Source organism: Carcharodon carcharias, chromosome 10, assembly GCF_017639515.1.
Source record: "Carcharodon carcharias isolate sCarCar2 chromosome 10, sCarCar2.pri, whole genome shotgun sequence".
In the NCBI taxonomy this organism is placed as follows: domain Eukaryota; kingdom Metazoa; phylum Chordata; class Chondrichthyes; order Lamniformes; family Lamnidae; genus Carcharodon; species Carcharodon carcharias.
This window is the reverse complement of record NC_054476.1, coordinates 60,469,506-60,493,998: the sequence shown is the minus strand read 5'-3', so window position 1 is coordinate 60,493,998 and position 24,493 is coordinate 60,469,506. Positions and strand designations below refer to the sequence as shown.

At 44.4% G+C, this 24,493-nt stretch overlaps 1 protein-coding gene across 1 annotated transcript in view; it reads right to left on the bottom strand.

The window, feature by feature from the left end:
* The window catches only part of LOC121283272 (glycogen [starch] synthase, muscle-like), a 126,755-nt gene that overhangs the window by 62,339 nt on the left and 39,923 nt on the right, over positions 1–24,493 (bottom strand). Inside the window, exons 5-8 of the mRNA XM_041197669.1 lie at positions 22,459–22,603; positions 21,574–21,691; positions 7,419–7,539; positions 881–987 (exon numbers count right to left, since the gene is read on the bottom strand). Coding sequence (XP_041053603.1) covers positions 881–987; positions 7,419–7,539; positions 21,574–21,691; positions 22,459–22,603 — 491 coding nt within the window. The remainder of the gene's footprint in view (positions 1–880; positions 988–7,418; positions 7,540–21,573; positions 21,692–22,458; positions 22,604–24,493) is intronic.

Below are 24,493 nucleotides of genomic sequence, written 5' to 3'. Positions count from 1 at the left end.
TGCCTGTGATGCCAAAGGCAGCATTTTTCATAGGACAGAGTTCAAAGCAGCAGAGCCCTTCCATGTTGATTATCTTCTCTGGAAGATTCGCCTGCCAGAGTGGAAGTGGGCATGCAGGAGGAGCTTACCATAGTGCATACAATGGCAGGAAGCAGAACAAGTAGGACCAGAGGCAGAAAGTAGATTCAGGGAGACCCAGAAATTGCAATAGGTTCCCTGTTGTCTCCTTTGGGTGACCTCTGCTCTTGCTGGAAATACAAATTGACCTTGTTGCCTTCTCCTATAATTAGAGAGCAATCATTAGTCCAGAGACGCACAATCCTATTCATGGCGTGCATTGGGGCTCAACTTTCAGTTCATTGAGATGTGGGGGTAAATCTTGACTTTCTGCACTAGTGCAAAACAGATATTAGCAAAAAAACAGTTCCTTTTACATCTGACACAATTTTTATTTTCATTGACATCAATGAAAATAAAAATCGGGAGAGATACAAGATGGGTTGCTCAACCATCTTACACCACCACAAAGTTAAGATCTCCCCCTTGGTCTGCTTTTGGAATGAATCTGCTGTGAATCCAAGTTAAGAGTGTTGGGCAGAAGCCTGAATCTTTACACAGTCAGCCAAGCAATTTAAGTAACAGTCTTCCATCTGTTAAGAACACTAAAGATGAGCAGTTAGTTTTCAAGTCCTCATTTATATTTTATTAGTATCTTCACCTTCAGCTGACTAGGCCCCAACATTATTAATACAAATTGTACTTTTAGATATCCCTTACAGGTTCTACTGTTACTTTGCCCTCTTTGATTTCAGCAATTCAACATTCTTACAAATGGCTACTATTTTTCCTTGGGACTGTTGTCAATCTGTACTTTCCTTACCAAAGCTGTTTTCGTACTGCTTGTCCCTTGAGGGTTTCCACATTGAAGTTATTGGTCCTTGCAGGCATGATGAAAAATGCAACCACGGTTACTTCACTTCGGTTTGCCTGTTTTGGAGCAGAAACATTTTATGAACCATTGCATTGCAGACTGAATTAATTGCTCGAAGATGACATAACATTAGTGACTGATAGCTTTAACCCTTAAACTGCTGACAATTCCTGGAAATTTGCTCATTACTGTTACACAACATCCCTCTGACCTCCTCTTTGCCCTCAACGAACAGCTGTGGAGGGACAAATGCAGACGTGAAGACACAACGTGCAGAATGCCCAAATAAACAAGGTACTGAATTCTTGCTGGTGCTTAAGGAATTAATCTCTTGCAACAGATGTTCTTCTGAAGAAAACTGAAGGAGCAGAAGATTTCAACTTTTGCCAATAAATAAATAAATCTTGCAGCCTCCGTGGACTTGTCTAATGAGTTGTTTCAATTTTATTTTGCAGGCTGGAGTGCTGCTTTACACACGACGCTCATCCCAGGCAACAATTCTGCTGAATGATGAACCGAAAAGCATATCAACACTTGTGCAACTTTTCCACTCCTTGTGCTTTCAAGTGGAGCAATACCTTTGTGCTGGAAAGGGGCACCAATAACCTGCTTGCAATCCTGCTGCAGCTATTACTGCAAACAAAGAGTGGGTTTGTTAACCCACTAAAAATTCATTCTGTGAATCTTACAAAGATAATTCCTATTATATTGATTTAATGGATACTCCTCAGGCAAGTGTTGAGACAACATGGGTCCCTCTAATCAGGCAAAGATGCAAATGGCACAATGAGCTAGAATATCAGCCTTGCCATTTGTCACCAGCTGAAATCAATGCCTTCTGCATTTTATGGCAAGATGTAACTTCATAAGTGATTCTGCTTCAATTTGCAGCTCCAGTGAGCTGATCTTAGTCTGAAAGTAGGCCGCAGCACCTCACTCTTAGAGACAACTGAATGGTGAAGAGCTAGAACCACTGAAGCTCCAAAGAGACTCAAAGTTCCATATACAAGGTCTTCAGCTCTGAAGAAGGGTCATACAAACTCAAAATGTTAACTGTTTCTCTCTCCACAGATGCTGTCAGACCTGCTGAGCTTTTCCATCATTTTCTGTTTTTATTCCATATACCCGGTTCGTTAAAATGTTATGAATAGGTACAGAAGATACTCAAAAATACTAATGGAAAGCTGGCCTTTATATTTAGAAGTCTAAAATAAAATGGGGCAGAAGTCATGCTTCAAGCAATGAAAAACTCTAATCAGACCACACTGTAGTAGCATGAACAGTTCTGGACACCACACCTAGGAAGCAGTGCAAATTCACCAGAAAAATACCTGGACTTGTAGGGTTAAATTAAGAGCAGAGATCTCTCAAATTTGGGTTGCAATCCGCAAAATTAGAAAATTTAGTGAGTTGATCGAAGTTTTCAAGATATTAAGGGAAACAAGTAAAGCTGACAAAGAGACTGTTTCCACTTGCTGGGGAGTCTACGGTTAGGGGTTATAGGCTAAAAATTAGAACCAAGTCTTTCAAGGCTGAAATTAGAAAACACTTCTACATAGAAAAGGTGGCAAAAATTTGGAGCACTTGTCCACAAACAGCAGTTGATACAAAGTCAAATACTAATTTTTAAATCTCAGATTGATAGATTTTTGCTATCTAAAGATATCAAGGGGTATGGAGCAAGGGCGGGTACATAGTTAAGTCACAGATCAGCCATAATCTCATTGAATAGCAGAACAGGCTTGAGGGTTTAAATGGCCTACTCCTATTCCTTAGTTCTTAAACCAGACAAGATTATTGCTCCTGATCGCTATCCAGTGGTGTCTGCTGTAAATATACAAGTGTGGATGGTGAGTAAGGACAGGATCGGGCTCCGCTGTCATTGTCAGTCATTCAAGAATAGATTTTACACTTGCTGTTGTTTCAAGGCCAACAGTAACCCATTTGAAATAAACATCGATGAGGCTCATCTATGAATAATGGCCACTTGGGTGAGATACTGCGGTGGAAGTATGACTGTTAGAACTTCACTCTGAGGCACTGTCTGACTTGGTTTGCACCAGAACCTGACACAGGCAGCATGTGCAAGACACAAAGCTGAAGATATCAGACGAAAGCTCACTCTAAATTTGGCCTTGTGTCCCAGTTCCACAAAACTGCATCAGGAGAAACATTTTGACACAAATTTGCTTAGCTGTGGAATGCTAATGCTGCAGAGACTATGTCAGCATTTAAGAGTAGTTTAAATTGGTGGTTGGAGGAAAGGGAGATTGAAGAGATAAGCTTTTACCAAATTAATCATTTTGAAATTTCTTAAATATGTTTCCAAATAAACTTTACTGCAAACTTATTACCCTCAAATTAAAAGATTAATTCTTCTCTTTGCAGCTGAACTTTCACAAGGGTCTCTGGAGGTCAGCTCTTAATTGAAGTCCCAATATCATTATTAAAAATTTGTACTTATAAGCTCCCCCAACAGTTCACTAGATATGCTTATTGTCTGGTTCTGGGCAGCAGAGTAACAATTAATGCTCAGTTAGCTGATCTCAGTCCAGGCAGGACATGGAGCATTGCAATTGGCTTCAGTGGCCTTATACAAGGAAGGAACAAAGGTAGACCAACCAGGGTTCCCAGTCTGTCCAATGACTCCCTGCTGGAAAATGCCCATGTGTGGAAAACAATAATCAGTTACCTTTCATGTAACAGGACATCCTGATGACTATGGGTACCATGAGAACAGAAGGAGGCAGAAACATTAGGGAGAGTGAAGGAGATGCTGAAAACAGATTATGAGTGGGAACATTGCTTTTGCAATGAATTTATTCCTCTTCCATACTTGAGGCATAACTGAAACTAATTTTACTATTCTGTTGTTGTCATTAAAACACGAACAAGAATCCATCCCATGTGCAGAGTTTCAAAGACAGTGCAATCACAACTTACCTAAGAAACATCACTGGAGCTTGTATTGGCTGGGAGAAGATGTAATTTGCTCACTGGTATCTGCTGCAATTTACCAAGTCTTTGTCTTCATTTCTCCCCTTCCATCCCACAACCTAAGCACTAACTGTGTCAAACAAGGCATCGGTAGAAGGAGGACAGAATACAAAGCAATAAGAGCTGCTGTGTCAGGCACAGGACAGAGACAATCTGAAATCCATACTGAAGACAGTATCCATTTCAAGAAAGCACTAAGACAAAAGCAAAATACTGTGGATGCTGGAAATCTGAAACAAATACAGAAAATGCTGGAAAAATTCAGCAGGCCTAACAGCATCTGTGGAGAGAAAAACAGAGTTAACGTTTCGAGTCCGTATGACTCTTCTTCAGAGCTAAAGAGAAGTGGAAGAGAAAGAGAACATCTCTTTAGCTCTGAAGAAGAGTCATATGGACTTAAAACGTTAACTCTGTTTTTCTCTTCACAGATGCTGTTGGGCCTGAGTTTTCCAGTATTTTCTGTTTATGTTTCAGTTTTAGGAATCTAGGTTATGAGCCAGGGTTAAGAAGGTTAACTCTGTTCTTCGTGGAGGCCTGCCTCCTCACTTTGCCTCACACTTGCAAAGTGGTGCCCCTCAAGCTATATAACCAAATATCTCTCTTTAAAAGCAAGAATTACCTATGGTCCTTTGCGGACTATGGCTAATTACCCAAAAATTACCTGCTGGGAAAGATAAGACATTAAGTAACCTAATCAAAATTTTGGAAGTTATGAGCAGACTGACAAAGAAAAATAATTCTCAGTAACAAAATTCAAAAATTGCAGGAAATCTTTTAAAATTATACACACACAAAAAGTGTAGGAGACATAAAGAATATGATATTAGGAGCGGCAATTGAAGCAAATACAAATTTATAGAATCATACACCACAGCAAGAGGGCAATTGGCCCATTATGTCTGTGGCGGCGCTTTGAAAGGGCTATCCAATTAGTCCTATTCTCACATAGCCATGTAATGTTCAAGATATAGTTTAACAACTCAGGAACTGATCCTAGCAAATGTCAATACCTTCAGGTTAGGAGAGAAGTGAGAAATTAAACATGTAGCTGCAACAAATATTGAAGAAACAACACATCAGAGGCTGTGTCATCATTGTGTCAACCAAGTGAAAAGATGGAATAAAAACAGAAAATGCTGGAAAAACTCACCAGGTCTGCCAGCATCTGTGAAAAGAAAAACAGTGCTAACTTTTTGAGTCTGTAGTCATACAGACTCTAAATGTTAACTCTGTTCCCCCTCCACAGATGCTGCCAGACCTGCTAAGTTTTTCTAGCATTTTCTGTTTTTATTTCAGATTTCCAGTATCTGCAGTATTGTACTTTTATCTAAGTAAAATGATGGGATTGCCTGCTATCTTATAGCCAAACACTACCAATGAGGGAATATCTAGAACTGCTTACAAACAGGAACGATTGCTCACAGGGACACCCGGCAGCGAACTACAGCTCATCGCTTTGTTTTAAAGCTTACTTTTTTTTCAGGTTGTATCTTCCTAGATCAGTATCCTCCTGCCTTTTCTCATTACCTTACAATTTGGTGTTAAATTCAGTGGACCGGTGTACATAATCCCATTTCTGCCAATACAATCCACTATAATTCTTAAAATTTGTAACAGCACTGAAGTTTAAACCATCAGCTCCGACTGCCATAGTCTGGCCCTCCAACATGACATTTCTGGAGTTACTGATTCGCTAAATGACATGCTCTCCTCTACCTTTGATATCTTTGTCCCCATTAAAACCATTACTCTCTCACTCTAGTCATTCTCCCCCTATGCCCCTCATCGCCTCTCAAGTTCAGAGACACAGATTTGAATATTTACTGCAGACAATTAGTTTAACCACCTATCACTGAGTCTTGCTGGACCTCAAAGCATTATTGGGTCCTACTCCCCTTTTTAAAAACTGCTCACTATTCAAAGATCATCCTAGATACAAAGATAACCTCCTGCTTTTATTCTCAACCACAAACCATCTTAAACGACCCTCTCGTACTTTTTCCACTCTCAACCGATCTCCAACATCCCTTTCCTCTCCAAAAATCCTTGAATGTGCTCTCAACTCCAAAATGTGTGCCTGTTTTTCCAGCAATTCCATGTTTAATTCCCTCCAATCAGGTTCCTGCTCCCACTACAATACTGAAACTCCCTTCTCATAGTCACAAATTACATTCTACGTCAGTGTGACCTTGGTGTGCTATTCCTCTTCTTTCTTCACCTGTCTGCACCCGACACAGTTAATCACACAATCCTCCTCAAGCACCTCTTGTCCAGCTGGGTTGGACTGCACCCACTGGGTTCCATTCTCATCAAGTCATAGCCAGAGAATCAATGGCAATGGCTTCTCTTCCCACTCCTGTATCGTTACCGCTGGTGGCCCCCAAGGATCTATTCTTGGCCCGTTCCTATTGCTCATCTACATGCTGCCCCTCGGTGACATCATCTGAAGACTTAATGTCTGGCTCCACTTGCTTGATGATCAAACTTAGCTCTATTACATTATCACCTCTCTTGAGTCTCCCACTCTCTCTGATGTCACACTGTTTGTCCAACACCCAGTAATGGATGAGCAGAAATTTCCTTCAATTAAATACTGGGAAGACCAAAGCCATTGTCTTTGGTCCTCATTGCAAACTCCATTTCCTGACCACTGTTTCCATCCCTCTTCCTAGCAACTATCTGAAGCTGAGCCAGATTATCCACAACATTGGTTGTTGTTGTCTGACCTCAAACTCAGCTTCTAACCACATATTTACTATACCACCAAAGTTGCTCACTTCCATCTCTGCAACATCACCTGACTCCGAAACTGACTCAGCTCATCTGCTGCTGAAACTCAGATCCATGTCACTGTTACTTCTAGATTTGACAAGTCAAATAGCTGGCTTCCCATCTGCTCTCCGTGAGCTTACCTCGTGTTCCACCCATCACTCCTGTGCTCATTAGACGAGAGTGCCTCCCAATGACTCATTTTTAAAATCCTCATTCTCGATTTCAAATCACTCCATGGTCTTGTCTTTCACCTCCATAATCTCCTCCAGCTCCACAAGCCTTCAAGGTCTCTGAACTCATCCAACTCTGACATCTTGTGCATCCCTGCTTTTACCTCACGTTCCTTCTTTAAGAACCTCCTTTTTGACCAAGTTTTTGGTCATCTGTTTTGATATCTCCTTCCATGATTCGGTGTCAAATTTTGACTGATAATGCTCTTATTAAGCGCCTTACGTCTTTTGGCTACATTAAAAGGTGTTATATAAATGCAAGTTGCTCTTGTTATTTGATTATAGATCTACGAGCACTGTGAGACTTCTATTGGAAAAGGACCATGACAAAAATTTGATAGCAGGGTATGATATATTGTGGGATAGTATATTCCCAAGACTCTGGGATTGGCCAGATGGAACAGATTTCCTTGGTTCTAAACTCACACCTGTCAACAAACAATAGGACTAGAAACAAAGGGTGATCCAAAATATATTCAGCCTCTTACCTTGAGCAGATAATTTAGACGAGCCAGGGCTTCCAGAAATATGTCAGCACCCTTATTTGAGAACTCGTATCTTCCTGCGATGAAAATGAATAAGGTCTTATCGAGGTCAAAGTTCAGACATCTGGAGAAAAAGATTATAGTCATGCCAATAGTACAGTATGGAGGGGGATGCAATACAATAGGTTAGGCAGAGACATTTTATTTCTGGCACATGGGTTCAACTCTACCTGAACTGACAGGATGAAATCTTCTTTTGCCTGAGATAGGATGGTGTGGGATAAGGATAATGACAATGACAACAATAAGGCTAACACTGTACCATAAATTATATTTATGAAGAGAGACTTTAAACTATTTTGATAGGTGCAGAAAGCACTAATGGAATAGCACTTTTAAAAATTATGACAAGTTTTGATACAATGACTAGGGAAGAATTCACCATTAATGGCATTACCATCGCTGAATCCCTCACCATCAACATCCTGGGGGGGGGGGGTTACCTTTGACCAGAAACTGGGCTGGACTAGCCATATAAATACTGTGGCTGCAAGAGTAGGTCAGAGGCTAGGAATCGTGCGGAGAGTAACACTTCCTGGCTCCCCAAAGCCTGTCCAGCAGCCACAAGGCACAAGTTAGGAGTGTGTTGGAATACTCTACACTTGCCTGGATGAGTGCAGATCCAACAACACTCAATAAACTTGACACCATCCAGGACAAAGCAGCCCGCTTGATTAGCACCCCATCTACAAACATTCACTGCCTCTACCACTGACGCAGAGCAGCAGCAGTGTGCACCATCTACAAGAAGCACTGCAGAAATCACCAAGGCTCCTTAGACAGCACCTTCCAAACCCATGACCACTACCATCTAGAAGGACAAAGGTAGCAGATACATGGGAATACTAGCACCTGGAATCTCCCCTCCAAGCCACTCGCCATCTTGACTTGGAAATTTATCGCCGTTCCTTCACTGTCACTGGGTCAAAATCCTGGAACTCCCTCTCTAACAGCACTGTGGGTACACCTACACCACATGGACTGTAGCTGTTCAAGAAGGCAGCTCACCACCACCTTCACAAGGGCAATTAGGGATTGGCAATAAATACTGGCCTAGCCAGTGAAGCCCACATCCCTTGAATGAATAAAAAGACGTTCTCTAATTGGGGAGTTAGTGACCTGAGTTCATAATTTAGTTAGAAGAAATTTATTTACATGGAAAATTATTGAGGCTTAGAATGTTTTGAATGTTTCAGAGCAGCTGAGGCAGAGATTACTGAATCTATTAACAGAAGAGGAGATAATGATATAGAGCTGCCAAGAAAAAGCAGGGCAGTAGGATTAAATTTAGAGCACTCCTGCAAAGGGTTGGCACAGGCACAATCTGGGGGCAAATATTTACATATCTGCAGCACCCATCCCACCTGGCAGGATGCAGAAACTGCAGTTTCCAAAAACTCACCCTCCAACATTTTATAAACCCCTTATTTAGGCAGAAAGTGGCCCACCTGATTAATATGTTCAAATTGGGGTCATTGGCACCCTGATAGCATTTGAAATGTTGGATGAGTGGTCACTTGCCATGGCTGTCCAGTTCAGTAAAGCCTGCCAGAGAAGAGATGGAGTTCCTAAAATGTAAGCTTTAACTAATAATTTTATTGGGTCAGCCTCTTTAAGCCTCAGAGATGATTCTGAGCCTCAGCTATCCCATGTGCACCACTCCTCACCCCAGGTGGATCTTAGCCTGCCAGTCAGTTGCCCAGCTGTCTCTTTATGCTCATTTCAGGTCCAGCTGGCTGGTGAGGTAAATGAGACCTGGGAGTTAAAGTAGCAGAGCCTGAAACTGAGGTGGACTTTGCTCTCCTCCCTGTCCAGGAAACCCACTTCCAGTTAAAATCCACCCCTCTCTCCTCCAGATGAATCAAATGGCTTCTTCAGCTCTGTAAACTTCTATGATTCTATGGCTCCATCCAGTTCCCACTGGTATGCACCTCTTACAATTTAATTCAGCATTAGATTGATAATCTTCCTCCAAGACCATAAATTGGCTGGTTTTCGAAAACAGATTAAAAAGCTATTTTGGTGCACTAGTGGCTGCTCTTGTAAGATTGTCATTGAGGTGCATCGTTGGAGCAGAGGAACGGGATCTTTACTGGAATCATGCTGTACTCATCTTGGGACTGCTTGACACTAGACTCCTAAAATGGAAAGGTTCTCAAAATTTATTTACATTTCTGTGGAATGCTCTCACTGTGGATGTCCAAGATAGACATTTTATCATGAGGTTTTATATGCAAAATAATGGATATTTGGGAGTGACTCACAGGTTGGGTGAGTAGTTTATGTCAATCACCTGTATTATTTTTGATGCAATTCAAGTGATTTTCATATTTCAAGCGAGTGATTTCTGGGTTTGCATCTTTTATAGCCAAGTTGCGTGAATACTGCATCTTCTACAGTTTTCTACGGATTTTTGCAATTAGACAATATCATAATGCAGCAGAGTGTTTTTTCTCCTCACTTTGATGGCAGCCTGCTATGCTAAGCATATGTGGCTCTCGATGTTCATTCTTTGGTATTTATCCTCTCTGCTGTGGTTGTATACTAGATGCAGGGTACACTCTTTCCCAATCCATAAAATATCCAGCAAAAGAAAGAAATTTCGTGAATTAAAATCATCTTTATATTCAGAAGAATAAGGCCATATAAACGATTGGAGGACCTGTGGCAGCTCGGATATGAAGATGGACTGACAGGGCAAAAATCTTTGTTCAATCTCGAGCAGAATCTTGCAGGCCCACCCCACCTTGAGTGGGAAGCTTGGGGGAAATTAATTTAGCAGGAGGCCAAATATCAGTTTCTCGACAGCGTGATGAACTTTTGGGATCAAGTTCTCAGAACTTTAAAGGCGGGTTGAGCTTCCCGACAAACAATATCCGGAAACTCATTTGCATGCCTTGCATGCTCACTGAAAGGCCAGCACACCAGAATTAAATGCTCCTCGAAATTAAGTTCTCCGCCAGTGAGAAATTTGTGCATTCACATTGACAACTGCATATAGTTTATTTAACCATAGGATGTGGGTGTCACTGGCCAGGCCAACATTTATTGCCCTTGTTCAGGGGGCACTTAAGAGTCAACCACATTGCTGTGGGTCTGGAGTAACATATAGGCCAGACCAGGTAAGGGCAGCAGATATCCTTCCCTAAAGGACAATAGTGAACCAGGTGGGTTTTTACAATCATCGACAATGGTTTCATGGTCATCATTAGACTTTTACTTCCAGATTTTTATTGGATTCATATTCCACCATCTGCCATGGGACTCTGGATTACTAGTCCAGCAACAATACCACTATGCCATTGCCTCTCCGAGTGAGGTACACTTGGTGAGGTAAAACTCTAAAATTAAAACTTCTTCCTGGGCTATGAAGTGAGCAACTGCTGCTTTGGCCTGCTTGGGGACCGCTGACAAATGTCAGTTTCTTGATTAGGATCAGGTCTCAGGGGTCCAAGCTGCGTGAGGCTGGACAAGGAAAGCAGGGTCAGTGGGGATGGGTAGAGACAAGGCTGGGCAAGGGAGACAGAATCAGTGGGAAAGGGCCAGAGGCTGTCCAGGGAAGGAAGCCAGACTGTCTGGGGCTTGTTGGAAGGTTGTCTAGGGAAGGAAGTCAGACTGTCTGGAGATCCAGCATGTCACGCATGCCTTGATAACATTGTATGGCAGTGGATGGGCTTTCTGGGTATTATAGAAAGATAGGTCTAAAGGACGGGGTCAGTGATCTCACGATTTTGGTCCTAAGGGTTTCAATGACAGTATTGGGAGGTGGAAGGTAGAGTCACAGCCAGAGGGGGGAAGTTGGATCTGGTAGGTATTGGATGGCCTCATTGTGGGGGGGGATGTAGCTGGCCTCGAGAACAGGAGGGTCAGGAGCACATTGACAGTTATGGGAACATTTGGAGCAGGAATGTCCACAGAGATAATAATAGGGTCCAGGGTGAGGTTACAGGCAGGAGAGGAATGACAAGGTGATGATTTTGTAAGAGGATGGGGGGAGTGTGGATTACAGCCGGGGGGGGGGTGGTAGAAGGTGCTTGACGTACTGGCAAACCTCACACACATTGGCTGAAGCTGTCAAGGTTGTTGCGCAGTTCGTAAAACCTCTCAAGCATTTGATATGGGAGGGCTCTCTTTTCAGGTGGGATGAGTTATTGCTTTGTTTTTTGCACTGAGTAAAGAGCCTTGAGATCCAGGCTCAGCAGAGTTCTCCTCTTGCAGTTCCAATGCCCAATGAAGCAGTATTGCTTCATGACTTAATGGATTGCAATCCAACAGGAACACATCAGTGTCTGGAGCTTTTTTTTTCAGGCACAGTAAGCTCCCAATACTCATCCCTTACTATTTTGTTAACAATCCTATGCTGGCTGTCAGGCTGCAGCTACTTATTTGTAACACACATAATAGTTTACTCTCATGTACCTTGATTTAAGAAAGATGAATTAAATTTCACTACTTAATGACAGCCATGGTGGTATAAGACCATAAGACATTGGAGCAGAAGTAGGCCATTCAGCCCATCAAGTCTGCTTTGCCATTCAATGAGATCATGACTGATCTGATAATCCTCAACTCCACTTTCCTGCCTTTTCCCCATAACCCTTGATTCCCTTACTGGTTAAAAATCTGTCCATCTCGGTCTTGAATATATTTAATAACCCAGCCTCTACAGCCCACTGTGGTAAAGAATTCCACAGATTAGCAACCCTCTAAGAGAAGAAATTCCTCCTCATTTCTGTTTTAAATGGGTGCCCCCTTACTCTGAGATTATGCCCTCTGGTCCTCGACTCTCCCACAAGGGATAACCTCTCAGCATCTACCCTGTCAAGCCCCCGAAGAATCTTATATGTTTCAGAAAGGTCACTTCTCATTCTTCTAATCTTCAATGAGTACAGGCTCAATCTACTCAATCTCTCCTCATAAGAAAATCCGTGGTGCTGTGACCCTTTGCATGCACCAAACTGTGGTAATATACAGAGCCCTTGCATCAAATGCGCACATTCGAACCTGCACAGCACTCCTTTCTCCCATGAGCTCGGGCACCTGTGAGCAGAAATGAGGAGTTTCCCATGCCCTCACAGAATCTGTATGCATGGCACATTGAAAGCAACATGAAATCCTACCTGGGCAGGGATGTACTCATGTCACCCTCAGACCTGCTCCCAATGGGGAGTAGAACTTGCAGAGAGCTCTTTCAGGTGGAACCAGAGATATGCACAATTGACTCTTTCATGGGATGTGGGTGTCACTGGAAAGGCCAGCATTTGTTGCCCATCCCCAACTGCCCTTGAACTGAGTGGTTTGCTCAGCCATTTCTGAGGGCAGTTAAAAGTCAATCACATGGCTGAAGGTCTGGAGTTACACGAAGGTCAAACCAGGTAAGGATGGCATATTTCCTCCCTTAAAGGACAATAGTGAACCAGATGTGTTTTTACAACAATTGATGATACTTCCACGGTCACCGTTACTGAGACTAGCTTTCAATTCCAGATTTTATGAAATTGAATTTAAATTTCACCAGCTGCCATGGTGGGATTTGAACTCATGCCCCCAGAGCATTAGCTTGTTCTCTGGCTTACTAGTCCAGTGACATTGGGCGGTAGCGAGCAGGTAAAACGACGGTCACAATGGCGGCTTTTCATGGCGTATCATCCCAAACCTGCTGCATTAAGCAAGCATTCCTGGGATACATGCCGTTTCCATGGCAGGCGGGCTCCGATTCGCCTGCCACGCTGTCACCTCACTGCTTCATCACGCCAGACACCACATTTAAATTACAGCTGTGCTCAGTGCTTCCAGCTCAGGACTGCAGCAAAGAAGACAAGGCCCCGCAAGGCAAGAAGACTGCAACACTTGAGTGTCATTTGGATGCCTTGGAGGTTCGCTGTGATGTCCTCTACCCCCACTCTGGATGCAGGAGGGGCAGCAACATTATCACTCCAGCTTGGCAGGCAATGGCAGTGGTGATCAGTGCCAATGCTGCACAGGAGAGGTTGGCCAATGCAGAGAGAGGATGAATGATCTCATCATGCAACCATCTCATCAATCTAAACCCTTACACTGAAGCCCGTCACACATTCACTGGCATCTCACTCACTGCCAGCTCAAGGGACATCACCACCCTTTCTCACATGTCCATCTGGCCCCCTTTCCTCTGGAGACTGCCTCCTCAGCTCTCACCATCTTGAGGCCACTTGCACAGATCAACATGTGCCCCCCACACACCCTAGGATACCATCCTTCCCTTGTACAACTCTCGTCCTGCAGTCTCTTCCCTTGCCCGAGGCTACTTCTTCCCTTCCCCAAGCAAGACCTTGCTCTGCAGCCATTGAAAAGCCACCCACATATGGCTGAATTGGTAGGTAAAGACCTACCCATGAGCCCCCCTAAAAGTGATGTGGTACTGTCTGTGCAGCCTGGCACTGATAACTGTGAGTGCCAACCGAAGCAAGGTAGGCAAACAACCCTTGAAGTCCTGAGCAAAGTGCAGCCCAACAAGTGCACGCCTTATATATGCTGTTGTGTGGCGTGTTTTCTTGCTGACGTGGGCAGATGATTCAACTGGGATGATGAGCCCGGTGGGTTGGCCTTATGATGGTATGCTGATGTATTACAATGAGGTTCCTGACGTCCGATGGCAAGAAACGCGGCCCGCCATCGACGGACTGAGCGGACAATCGCAAACTGGTTTCACGATGCCGTGAAACTGATTTTCAGTCTTCTCGCCATATTAGCCACTCACGCCACCAACATGCCCGACGCCGGTGGGCACGGAAAATCCCGGCCATTATCACTACACCACCATCTGCCCCTGTCAAGGATGCACAGGGAGGAACAGCATGAGGAGACAATTTGGCTCCTCAAGATTGCTTCTCCATGTGACTCGGACTGGTCCTCGATCATCAATCGCCCTCAGTTGCCCCATATCCCTTGAAATCTTTATCACCCTGAAAAATATCAAAGTAATTCTGGAGTCCACTCAATGACAGTGCCTCAAATGCACTATGGGGTTTGGAGGTCCAACCATTCATGATCTTCCAATTGCAGAGAGTTCTACACATCTCAGTCATAGATGGCTCTGGTATTACTGCGATACTGTGTTCAATCATTCTGAACACCCCGGCAAAGGTAAATATGTTTCCTGCATGGATCCTGCAGAGCCCTGTAGGAGCTCTTGGTGCTTCACAGTCCTCTGCACAGGCCCATTCTACTTGCTCTCACCTCATAGGATAATACCCTGGCCCTTTAATGATGCCAGGAGCACTTTGGTTGCAATCCCTTTATGCGAAATCTATTGTTACCCTTCATAAGGAGACGAACAGGCCAAACGATTCTCCATGTGAGGTCTCACAAAGGCTGCAGTCAACTGCACAGCTCTTTAATCCTACCACTCAATCCCTCTTGCAGTCAAGGCCAATTTACCCATTGCCTCCTTACTTGCAGCCTTTGCCTGCATGTTAGCTCAATATGACAATTGAACAAGGACAGCCAGGAATGATTGGATGTACACACCCCATCATTCTCCTAACATCCAGGGAAGCCTCTGGTTTTCTATTCTTCAGACAACAGTAGATATCTTCTCTCTTTTAACACTCAAATGGAATTTAGTGTTCCTTGCTACTCACCTAGCCTGCTTAATTCCCCTTAAGGACTTTTTGCATCCATCTCATGTCTCACATCAGAGCAACAGCAGCAGCAGATGCAATGACTTCACTACACACTCCGCACAGGCATTATTCTCAGAACTGCGAACCTGGTGGCTGCAGGAAATGACTTGTATGAAGTGTGCCCAGGCCGCACACTTACAAATGATTACCAGTGCATAAGCATTCTCATATTGTAACATTTAGTATCATAATGTTGATAATGTGAGAGAAGTGACTCCATCGGAGGGCATTATCAGACTCTGACAGGCGACCAAGTTCCAAACTCTTAAATGCTCCGTGACCATTGAAGCAACTAGCAGCAAAATGAGAATCCAGGAGACTTCCATAGAGTGCAAATGAACACATATTTACAACTGCCAAAACTATATACAATGGCAGCACACCCGTGCCACCTACGTGCCTTCAAAATTTCTTTATCTTTCTTTTTCTACCGTTACGCCTAGGTGCAGCCCTGACAACTAGACTTTGGCGGACATCCTCTGGTGACCTGAAGCCTAGAGGGCCCCAGCTTGCTAAGGATCTCTTGCACAGGTGCACTGTCCTCAGCCTGACCTGCTGGAGGTGATGGGGCACTGGCAGAGGGGCAGTAGAGTGGCAGAAAGTGTCCTGGGCTGAAGATTCCTGGGTGCCCGGCTAGTATTCCTCTTCCCTGTGGGTGTACGATGTCTCCTCCCCAACTCCTTGAGCAGAAGGGGTGCCTGGAGGGAGGTCGAGGTGCCCAGGACCCATCTTGCCTATGCACTGCATCCATGGCTAGAGCGACGGAGTGCAGGTCAGAGCGCATATTGAGCAGCCACTGTGTGTTCTGCTGGACCGGGGTCTCCAAGGCAGCCGCCACCCTGTCCATGGAGACAGCCAAGCACACATATGCCAGAGTCACGACATCAGACACAATGAGGATGGACTCCTCCAGCCTTGGGTCCAGACTGCACTTGGCCTCTGGCATCTCTGCCTGATGTTCCCCTGCCTGTCTCTGCATCTCCAATGGAATCATACCTTATGGATAATGTCCCAGACATCACCATCACCATCCCTGGGGATGTGCTGTCCCGCCAGCAGGACAGACTCAGCAGAGGTGGTGGCACTGTGATACACAGTCAGGAGGGAGTTGCCCTGGGAGTCCTCTATCGATTATGGATCCCATAAGGTCAAACATGGGCAAGGAAACCTCCTGCTGATTACCACATAACACCCTCCCTCAGCTGGTGGATCAGTGCTCCTCCATGCTGAACACCATTTGGAGGAAGCACTGAGGGTGACAAAGGTGCACATTGTACCCTGGGTGGGGGACTTCAATGTCCATTATCAAGAGTGGCTCAGTAACACCACTACAGACCGAACTGGCCAAGTCCTAAAGGACACAGCTGCTGGACTGGGTCTGCGGCAGGTGGTGAAGGAACCAGCAAGAGGGAAAAAACATTCTTGACCTCATCCTCACTAACCTGCCTGCTGCAGATGCATCTGTCCATGGCAGTATCAGTAGGAGTGACCACAGTCCTTCTGGAGATGAAGTTCCATCTTTACATTGAGGATGCCCCCCCATCATGTTGTCTGGCATTGCCACTGTGCTAAATAGGATAGATTTCAAACTAGCAACCCAAAATTGGGCATCCATGAGGCGCCTTCAGCCACCAGCAGCAGCAGAATTGTACTCAAGCACAATCTGTAACCTTATGGCCCAGCATATCTCCCACTCTACCTTTACCACCAAGCCCTGGTTCAATGAAGAGTGCAGGAGGGCATGCCGGGGCAGCACCATACCTAACAATGAGGTGTCAACCTGGTGAAGCTACAACACAAGACTTCTTGCAAGCCAAACAGCATAAGCAGCAAGCAATGGGCAGAGCTAAGTGATTCCACAACCCATGGATCAGATCTAAGCTCCGCAGTCCTGCCACATCCAGTTGTGAATGATGGTGGACAATTAAACAACTCAGTGGAGGAGGAGGCTCCACAAATATTCCCATTTTCAATGATGGGGAGCCCTGCACATCAGTGCAAAAGATAAGGCTGAAGGCATTCACAATAATCTTCAGCCAGAAGTGCCAACTGGATGATCCATCTCGGCCTCCTCTGGAGGTCCGCAGCATCATAGATGCCAGTCTTCAGCCAATTCAACTCCATGTGATATCAAGAAATGGCTGAAGGCACTCCAAAGGCAATGGGTCCTGATAATATTCCGGCAACAGCACTAAAGACTTGTGCTCCAGAACATGCCGAGCCCCTAGCCCAGCTGTTCCAGTACAGCCACAATACTGGCATCTACCCGGCTATGTGGAAAATTACCCAGGTATGTCCTGTACACAAAAAACAGGACAAATCCAACCCAGCCAACTACCGCCCCATTAGTCTACTCTTGATCATCAGTAAAGTGATACAAGGGGTCATCAACAGTGCTATCAAGCAGCACTTGCTTAGCAATAAACTGCTCACTGACACTCAGTTTGGATTCTACTTGGGCGAATCAGCTCCTATGCTCACTACAGTCTTGGTTCAAATATGAACAAAACAGCTGAAGTCCAGAGGTGAGGTAAGTGTGACTACCCTTGACATCAAGGCAGCATTTGACCGAGTGTGGCATCAAGCAGCCCTAGCAAAACTGGAGTCAGTGGGAATCAGGGGGAAAACTCTCCGCTGACTGGAGTCATACCTAGCACAAAAGAAAATGGCTGTGTTTGTTGGAGGTCAGTGATCTCTGCTCCAGGACATCACTACAGGAGTTCCTCAGGGTAGTGTCCTTGGACCAATCATCTTCAGCTCAACAGTGAGCTTCCTTCTATCATAAGTTCAGAAGCTGGGGAGGATGTTTGCTGATGACTGCACAATGTTCAACACCATTCACAACTCATCAGACACTGAAGCAGTCCATGTCCAAATGCAGCAAGACCTGGACAATATCCAGGCTTGGGTTGACAAGTAGCAAGCAACATTTGCGCCACACAAGTGCCAGGCAATGGCCATGTCCAACAAGAGCGAATCTAAACATCACCCCTTGATATTCAAAGGCATTACCATCGCTGAATCCCCCACTAACAACATCCTGGGGGTTACCATTGACCAGAAACTGAACTGGAGTAGCCATATAAATACAAAAGCAAGTCAGTGGCTAGGAATCCTGCAACGGGTAACTCACCTCCTGACTCCCCAAGGCCTGTCCACCATCTACAAGGCACAAATCAGGAGTGTGATTGCCTGGATGAGTGCAGCTCAAACAGCACTCAAGCAGCTTGACACCATCCAGGACAAAGCAGCCCACTTGACTGGCACCCCATCCACAAACGTTCACTCCCTCCACCACCGACGCACAGTAGCAGCAGCTTGTACCATCTACAAGATGCACTGCAGGAACTCACTAAGCCTTCTTAGACAGCACCTTCCAAACCCATGACCACTACCATCTGGAAGGACAAGGGCAGCAGACACATGGGAACACCACCACCTGTAAGTTCCCCTCCAAGCCACTCACCATCCTGACTTGGAAATATATCGCTGTTCCTTCACTGTCGCTGGGTCAAATCCTAGAACTCTTTCCCAAACAGCACTGTGGGTGTACCAACACCACAGGGACTGCAGTGGTTCAAGAAGGTAACTCACCACCACCTTCTCAAGAGCAATTAGGGGAAGTAGAAAAATGCTGGCCTAGCCAGCGACACCCACATCCCATGACAAAATAAAAGAAATGTCTTTTACGGCTGAGTCCAGAGGCTCATCATCCACGTAGGCCTGAGCACAGGCCTGGTCTCCAGTAATCCTCCAAGTGTCAGAGACCTCAACTATCACTTCCTCCTGTAGTGTGGACCCATGTCAGTGGTGTGCTCACCAGATTGTGACACTGAACCTCCTCCAGAACATGCACCCACTGAGGTAAATGTCTCTGCACTGGTGAAAGGCACAGGTGAACGATGTGACAGTGTATTGTCTGAGGTTTCCAATTCATCATCCTCAGGGTGGGTTTGGAGCTGGAGCTCTTGAGTGGCTGAGTTCTTTTCCTCCCCTTTTTCTTGCTGATACCTGGAGTGAAGAGAAAGATTCAGTGGATGCCTAAGCAGACTCCCTTATTAAAACAATGTCTCATGCTGTCAGTGCATCTAACAACTGTAGACTGGAGGCATCCTTACTGTCTTCCTGGGGGAGTCTTGTCTCACCTTCAGCACATGCACAGTCCCGGTCCAGCCAGCTAGTTCAGTGGTCTCCTCCTCAAAGGCGATGACCACTGATATCTGGCATGTCACCGCCGGTCTGGGCCCACTCCCTCCTGTTCTGCACGTTCTGCAGACAGACAAAAGGATCAAATGTCATCCCAATGGGTGCATGAATTTAGAAGCATGCATGCCTATACCAGCTCCTGAGCCCTCCCCAGTAAGCGGTTAATAAGCAGGATGTCCTGCAATTGATAGCACACAGAGCATGAAGCGGCCAGCACACATTCAGTGCACATGTCCTGCCTCATGCTGAGTTCTGCAACCCAAACTCCTGTCCGACATCCCTCTGCACTCACACACTTTCACTGCCTGATGCCCTTATGAATGTCATTTTTCAGTGAACATAAATCCACTTACCCTGCCGGATCACCCTTTCTCTGCACTGCTGGGTGGTTCTTTTGTGGGCCCCACGAGCGCCAACCTATGCTTTGACCTCCACCCAAGCCACCTTGGTCAGACAGGAGGGCTCCTGCTGGCATATCTGGGAAACAGAGTCTCCTGCCTTTCCAGGCCTGGAAGAGAACCGTCGCTGAACTGTGGGGTCACACGTTGTCTTCTCTGTGATATTCTGATGGATTCGGAATCCGGGGCCTCTGGCTGGCTTGCACTGAGTGAATGGCTGTCTGGATGCCCTTTTAATATGGTGCCAGGTTCTTAGATCCGAGGTAAGGGCAGGGACAGCAATTTCCTGCCCTCCCCCACCGCAAGATACGCTGTGCTCTTCATGCATACGTACGTAATGAGCCGAACAGCCCGCGATTGCGCATGGGCAACTGTCCCGTCCTTGAGCAGAATTCACTCTCATTTCCACTCTTCCCACGTAATTTATATTCCAGAACGAAAGCTGCCTTGTGTTTGTGCATTGCAGAAAGAATATATCTAAGGATTTCATTTGTCGATATCAAGAAGCTCCAACCTCAAAGTAAAACAAATCAGACTAATTCTCAGTTTCTTGTCTATGATATGGAGAGAAATATTAATAGCACCCTATAATATCAGCTGCTCCAATGCCCTTTCAATGCCAGTGCAACATGCTGAGAAGCATGAATGTTAGGGGTTGTCAGAAGGGGAAATTCAAGTCAATTCCGTGATTTCCCACACAATCAGTATTTGATCTTGGCCAACAGATGAAAAGAAAAAGATTTGCATTTATATGACACTTTTCAGGACCACAGGGCATCTCAAAGTGCTTTACAGCCAATGAACTACTCTTCAAAGTGTAGTCATGTGGTAATGTAGGAACAGCAGCACTCAAATTGCACACAGCAAGCTCCCACGACAGCCAATTGATAATGGCCAGGAAATCTGTTTTTTTGAAATATTTATTGAGGGATAACTATTGAGTGGGTAACCAGGGAAAATATCCCTGCTGTTCTTTGAAATAGTGCCATGGAATTTTTGGCATCTACCTGAGCAGGCAGATGGAGCCTCACTTTAATGTTTCATCTGAAAGACGTCACCCCTGACAATACAATACTCCCTCAGTGCTGCACAGGAGTGTCAGCCTTGATTTTGGTGCTCAAATCCTGGAGTGGGACTTGAATCCAGAACCTTGTCACTCAGAGGTAAGCATGTTGTCAACTGAGCCACCACTGGAAAATGCAGATAGGTGTAGGAGGGAAACTTCTTCAAAGAGTGAGAAGCAACAATTACAACACTGGTCTCCTGAGGCTGCACCTGTGCCACACTCGCTGAAACACGCAAATCCTCAATGTTTCTTCTCATTATATAATTGGCCTCACTGTTCTCAGTGCCCAATACATCAAAGGGAAAAAAATGTGCATTGCTGCTCAAGGACACATATTTACAGCACCCTCACCCTCACCCCAGTAAAGAATGAGCGTAAGAATGAAAACATGAGGCCCAATCCAAATGACAGTCTAAGCGAAGTGAAGGCAGCAGTGAGGTAAATGTGGTGTGTCAATTAGGTAAGGGGCTGTAGCATTGCCATATATAATACTTTGTAAAACTGCACTGGAACCTTACAAGCTAAACTGATTCTCAAACAAAACGTCAGCTTAAATCATTGAGACATCTGAAAGCTACAGCTCCATGAGTTATTTTTTAGCATCTATTCCAGAAAGGGAGCTTGGGGAGACATTGTTCCCTGTTACATTCTCTTCACCTGTCATCTCCCAATGCTGACAGTAAGATGAACCCCCTACAACACAAAATGAGATCAATTTCCCCCAACTCACAATGTGCCCTAAGCCTGTTCAGTTTTGAACATACCCATAGAAATGCCCCCGGACAAACTCCTGGATGTGACTTTTACTGCGTGCATGTAGGTTCTGGAACTCGTGCATAGCAGAGAACTTCTTTATGTTGAGTCCATTGGGAGTGACCACATCTGAATAACAGAAAAAAAAGACATCAAGTGCATATGCATAGAAAATTAAGACCAGTAGAAATCTCTAATAGCGATAGAGAACACTGTTGTGATGAATACAACTGACTGATTTGCTGTGTGTTTTCAGCATTTGCAGTATTAAGGCTTCCATGTGACTAGTCCAATGCTACCATGGTGGTCCAACAGGACTGAAATACTGCAGATGGTGGAAACCCAAAATAAAAATAGAAAAGGCTGCAGGTCTGGCAGTATCTGTGGAGGGAGAATCAGAATTAACTTACCTGATCAATGATCTCACAAATGCCATCGAACTGAAACATTAACTTTGCTTATAGCATTTTCTGTTTTTATGATAATGAATGTTAAGGTTTTAAATCAAAGAAAATTCTCCTTTGTGCCCAATCCAGCTGTAGATCAGGAAAGTGCCATTTGCAACCACTGGTTTGTACAGGATTAGTTGATCTCAGCTATACTGGCAGTAAGGCGCTATAATTGGATTCATTGGCCAATGACTGGGTAGAGAAAAATTCAGTAGTGAAAACTACTGAAAATTGCTAGAGGGTATATGATATGTCTGTGTGTTGACTTCAGTTGAGGACAAGATCAGCTCCACTGTGATTTCCCACTTATGCTGAATAACTTGTAGGCACTCACTGTCCAGGCACAGAAGTGGGTAACGCTGCTCCCCAGACAAGATTTCTGAAGGGCTGTGTAACCCCATAAGTCAGTATGTTTAGGAGAGATGGGAAAAAATCTATTAAGCACACCTGGTTTCCGTTTCAGCAGATGTTCAGCCTCCATGGCTGTTATCTCTGATACTGTGGTGAACACATGAGCACAGTGAACAGCGGCTCGTTCCATGCAGTATCGATGGTAAATCTGCCTCGCACCGGCTTCTTTGTCAACGTCAAACTGTTTCAAGAGAGGAAACAAGCTATAAAGTAAGTGTATAGTTTTAGATAAAAAAAGAAAATCATGAACCATGAAAATCTGAAATACAAACAGAAAATAATGGACTGAATTTTTTTCACTCAGAGGGTTGTGAGCTTCTTCCTGAAAAGGTTGTGGAAGCAGAATCTTTGAATATTTTTAAAACAGAGGTGCACTGAATGCATGAAGCATATGAACAAGGTCAGGAAGAGGCCAGCTGGGTCCATTGATCCAATCAGACTGAAACAATCAAACCCTTCCTATCCTGCCCAACCAAGTCTTGCAATCTTCATGAAGTGGGCATACCCAGCATACAAAATCCCTCTTCAATCTCTTTGAACCCCTCACTATCTTCTACAGCCAATGATGTATAAAAGAGATAAAGACAGTCCAAGCAATGGTGAAAAGGAACTAGAGATTGAAATGCTTAAACAGATTAATAATTTAACAAAATGTTATTGGGGGTGATTTTGTTCCTTTTGAAGTAAATCAGTTCCAAGTTGGATTAAAAAATCAAAATACTGCAGAGGTTGGAAATCTGAAATATAAACAAAAAATGCTGGAAATACTCAGCAGGTCTGGCAGTCTCCGATGAGGAGATAGGAACAGCGTTAACCTTTCAGGTCAATGACCTTTCATTAATCTATTAATTTGGATCACCTGACCTAGACCCACCTGAATCCCAAGATAGCACTCAATTTTCCAGTCTGATCTTATTTGCATAATTACTCACAAGACCAAGAGAATGGGTAACTCCAGGGACAGCACAACTGGTAGGAGAGGAAAGCTGTGCATAAATTAAATTTCAATTAACTGTTTTATACACTTCAGTCATTTAATATCCATTGTCAAGGGGAAATTGTGTTTAACCAACTTATTGGAGTACTTTGAGGAAGTGGCATGTGCTGTAGATAAAGAGGAACCAGAAGGAATTTGATGAAGTGCCAAATCACAGGTTATTGCAGAAAATAAAGGCTCACGGTATAAGGGGTAACATATTGGCATGGATAAAAGATTGGCTAGCTAACAGGAAGCAGAGCATAGGCATAAATGGGCCTTTTTCAGGTTGGCAAGATGTAAAAAGTGGCATGCCACAAGGATCAGTGCTGGGACCTCAACTTACAATTTATATAAATGACTTGGATAAAGGGATTGAAGGAATGATTGCCAAATTTGCTGATCACAAAAAGCTAGGTAGGAAAGTAATTTGTGAAGAGGATGTAAGGTGCCTACAAACAGATATAGATAGGTTACAAAAACAGAATTACCTGGAAAAACTCAGCAGGTCTGGCAGCATCGGCGGAGAAGAAAAGATTTGACGTTTCGAGTCCTCATGACCCTTCGACAGAACTTGAGTTCGAGTCCAAGAAAGAGTTGAAATATAAGCTGGTTTAAGGTGTGTGTGTGGGGGGCGGAGAGATAGAGAGAGAGAGGTTAAGTGAGTGGGCAAAGATCTGGCAGATGGAGTTCAATGTGGGAAAATGTGAAATTGTCCATTTTGGCAAGAAGAATAAAAGAGAAGTATATTATTTAAATGGTGAGAGATTGCAGAGCTCTTGAGGTGCAGATGTCCTGGTGCATGAATCACAAAAGGCTAGGATGAAAGTATAGCAAGTAAATAGGAAAGCTAATAGAATGTTGTCATTTATTGCGAGGGGAACGGAATACAAACATAGGGAGGTTGTGCTTTAGTTGTACAGAGCATTGGTGAGACCACATTTGGTGTACTGTGTACAGTATTGGTCACCTTATTTAAGGAAAGATGTAAATGCATTGGAAGCAGTTCAGAGAAGGTTTATCAGCCTAATACCTGGAATGGGTGGGCTGTCTTATCTTATGAGGAAAGGCTGGACAGGCTAGACTTGTAATCGC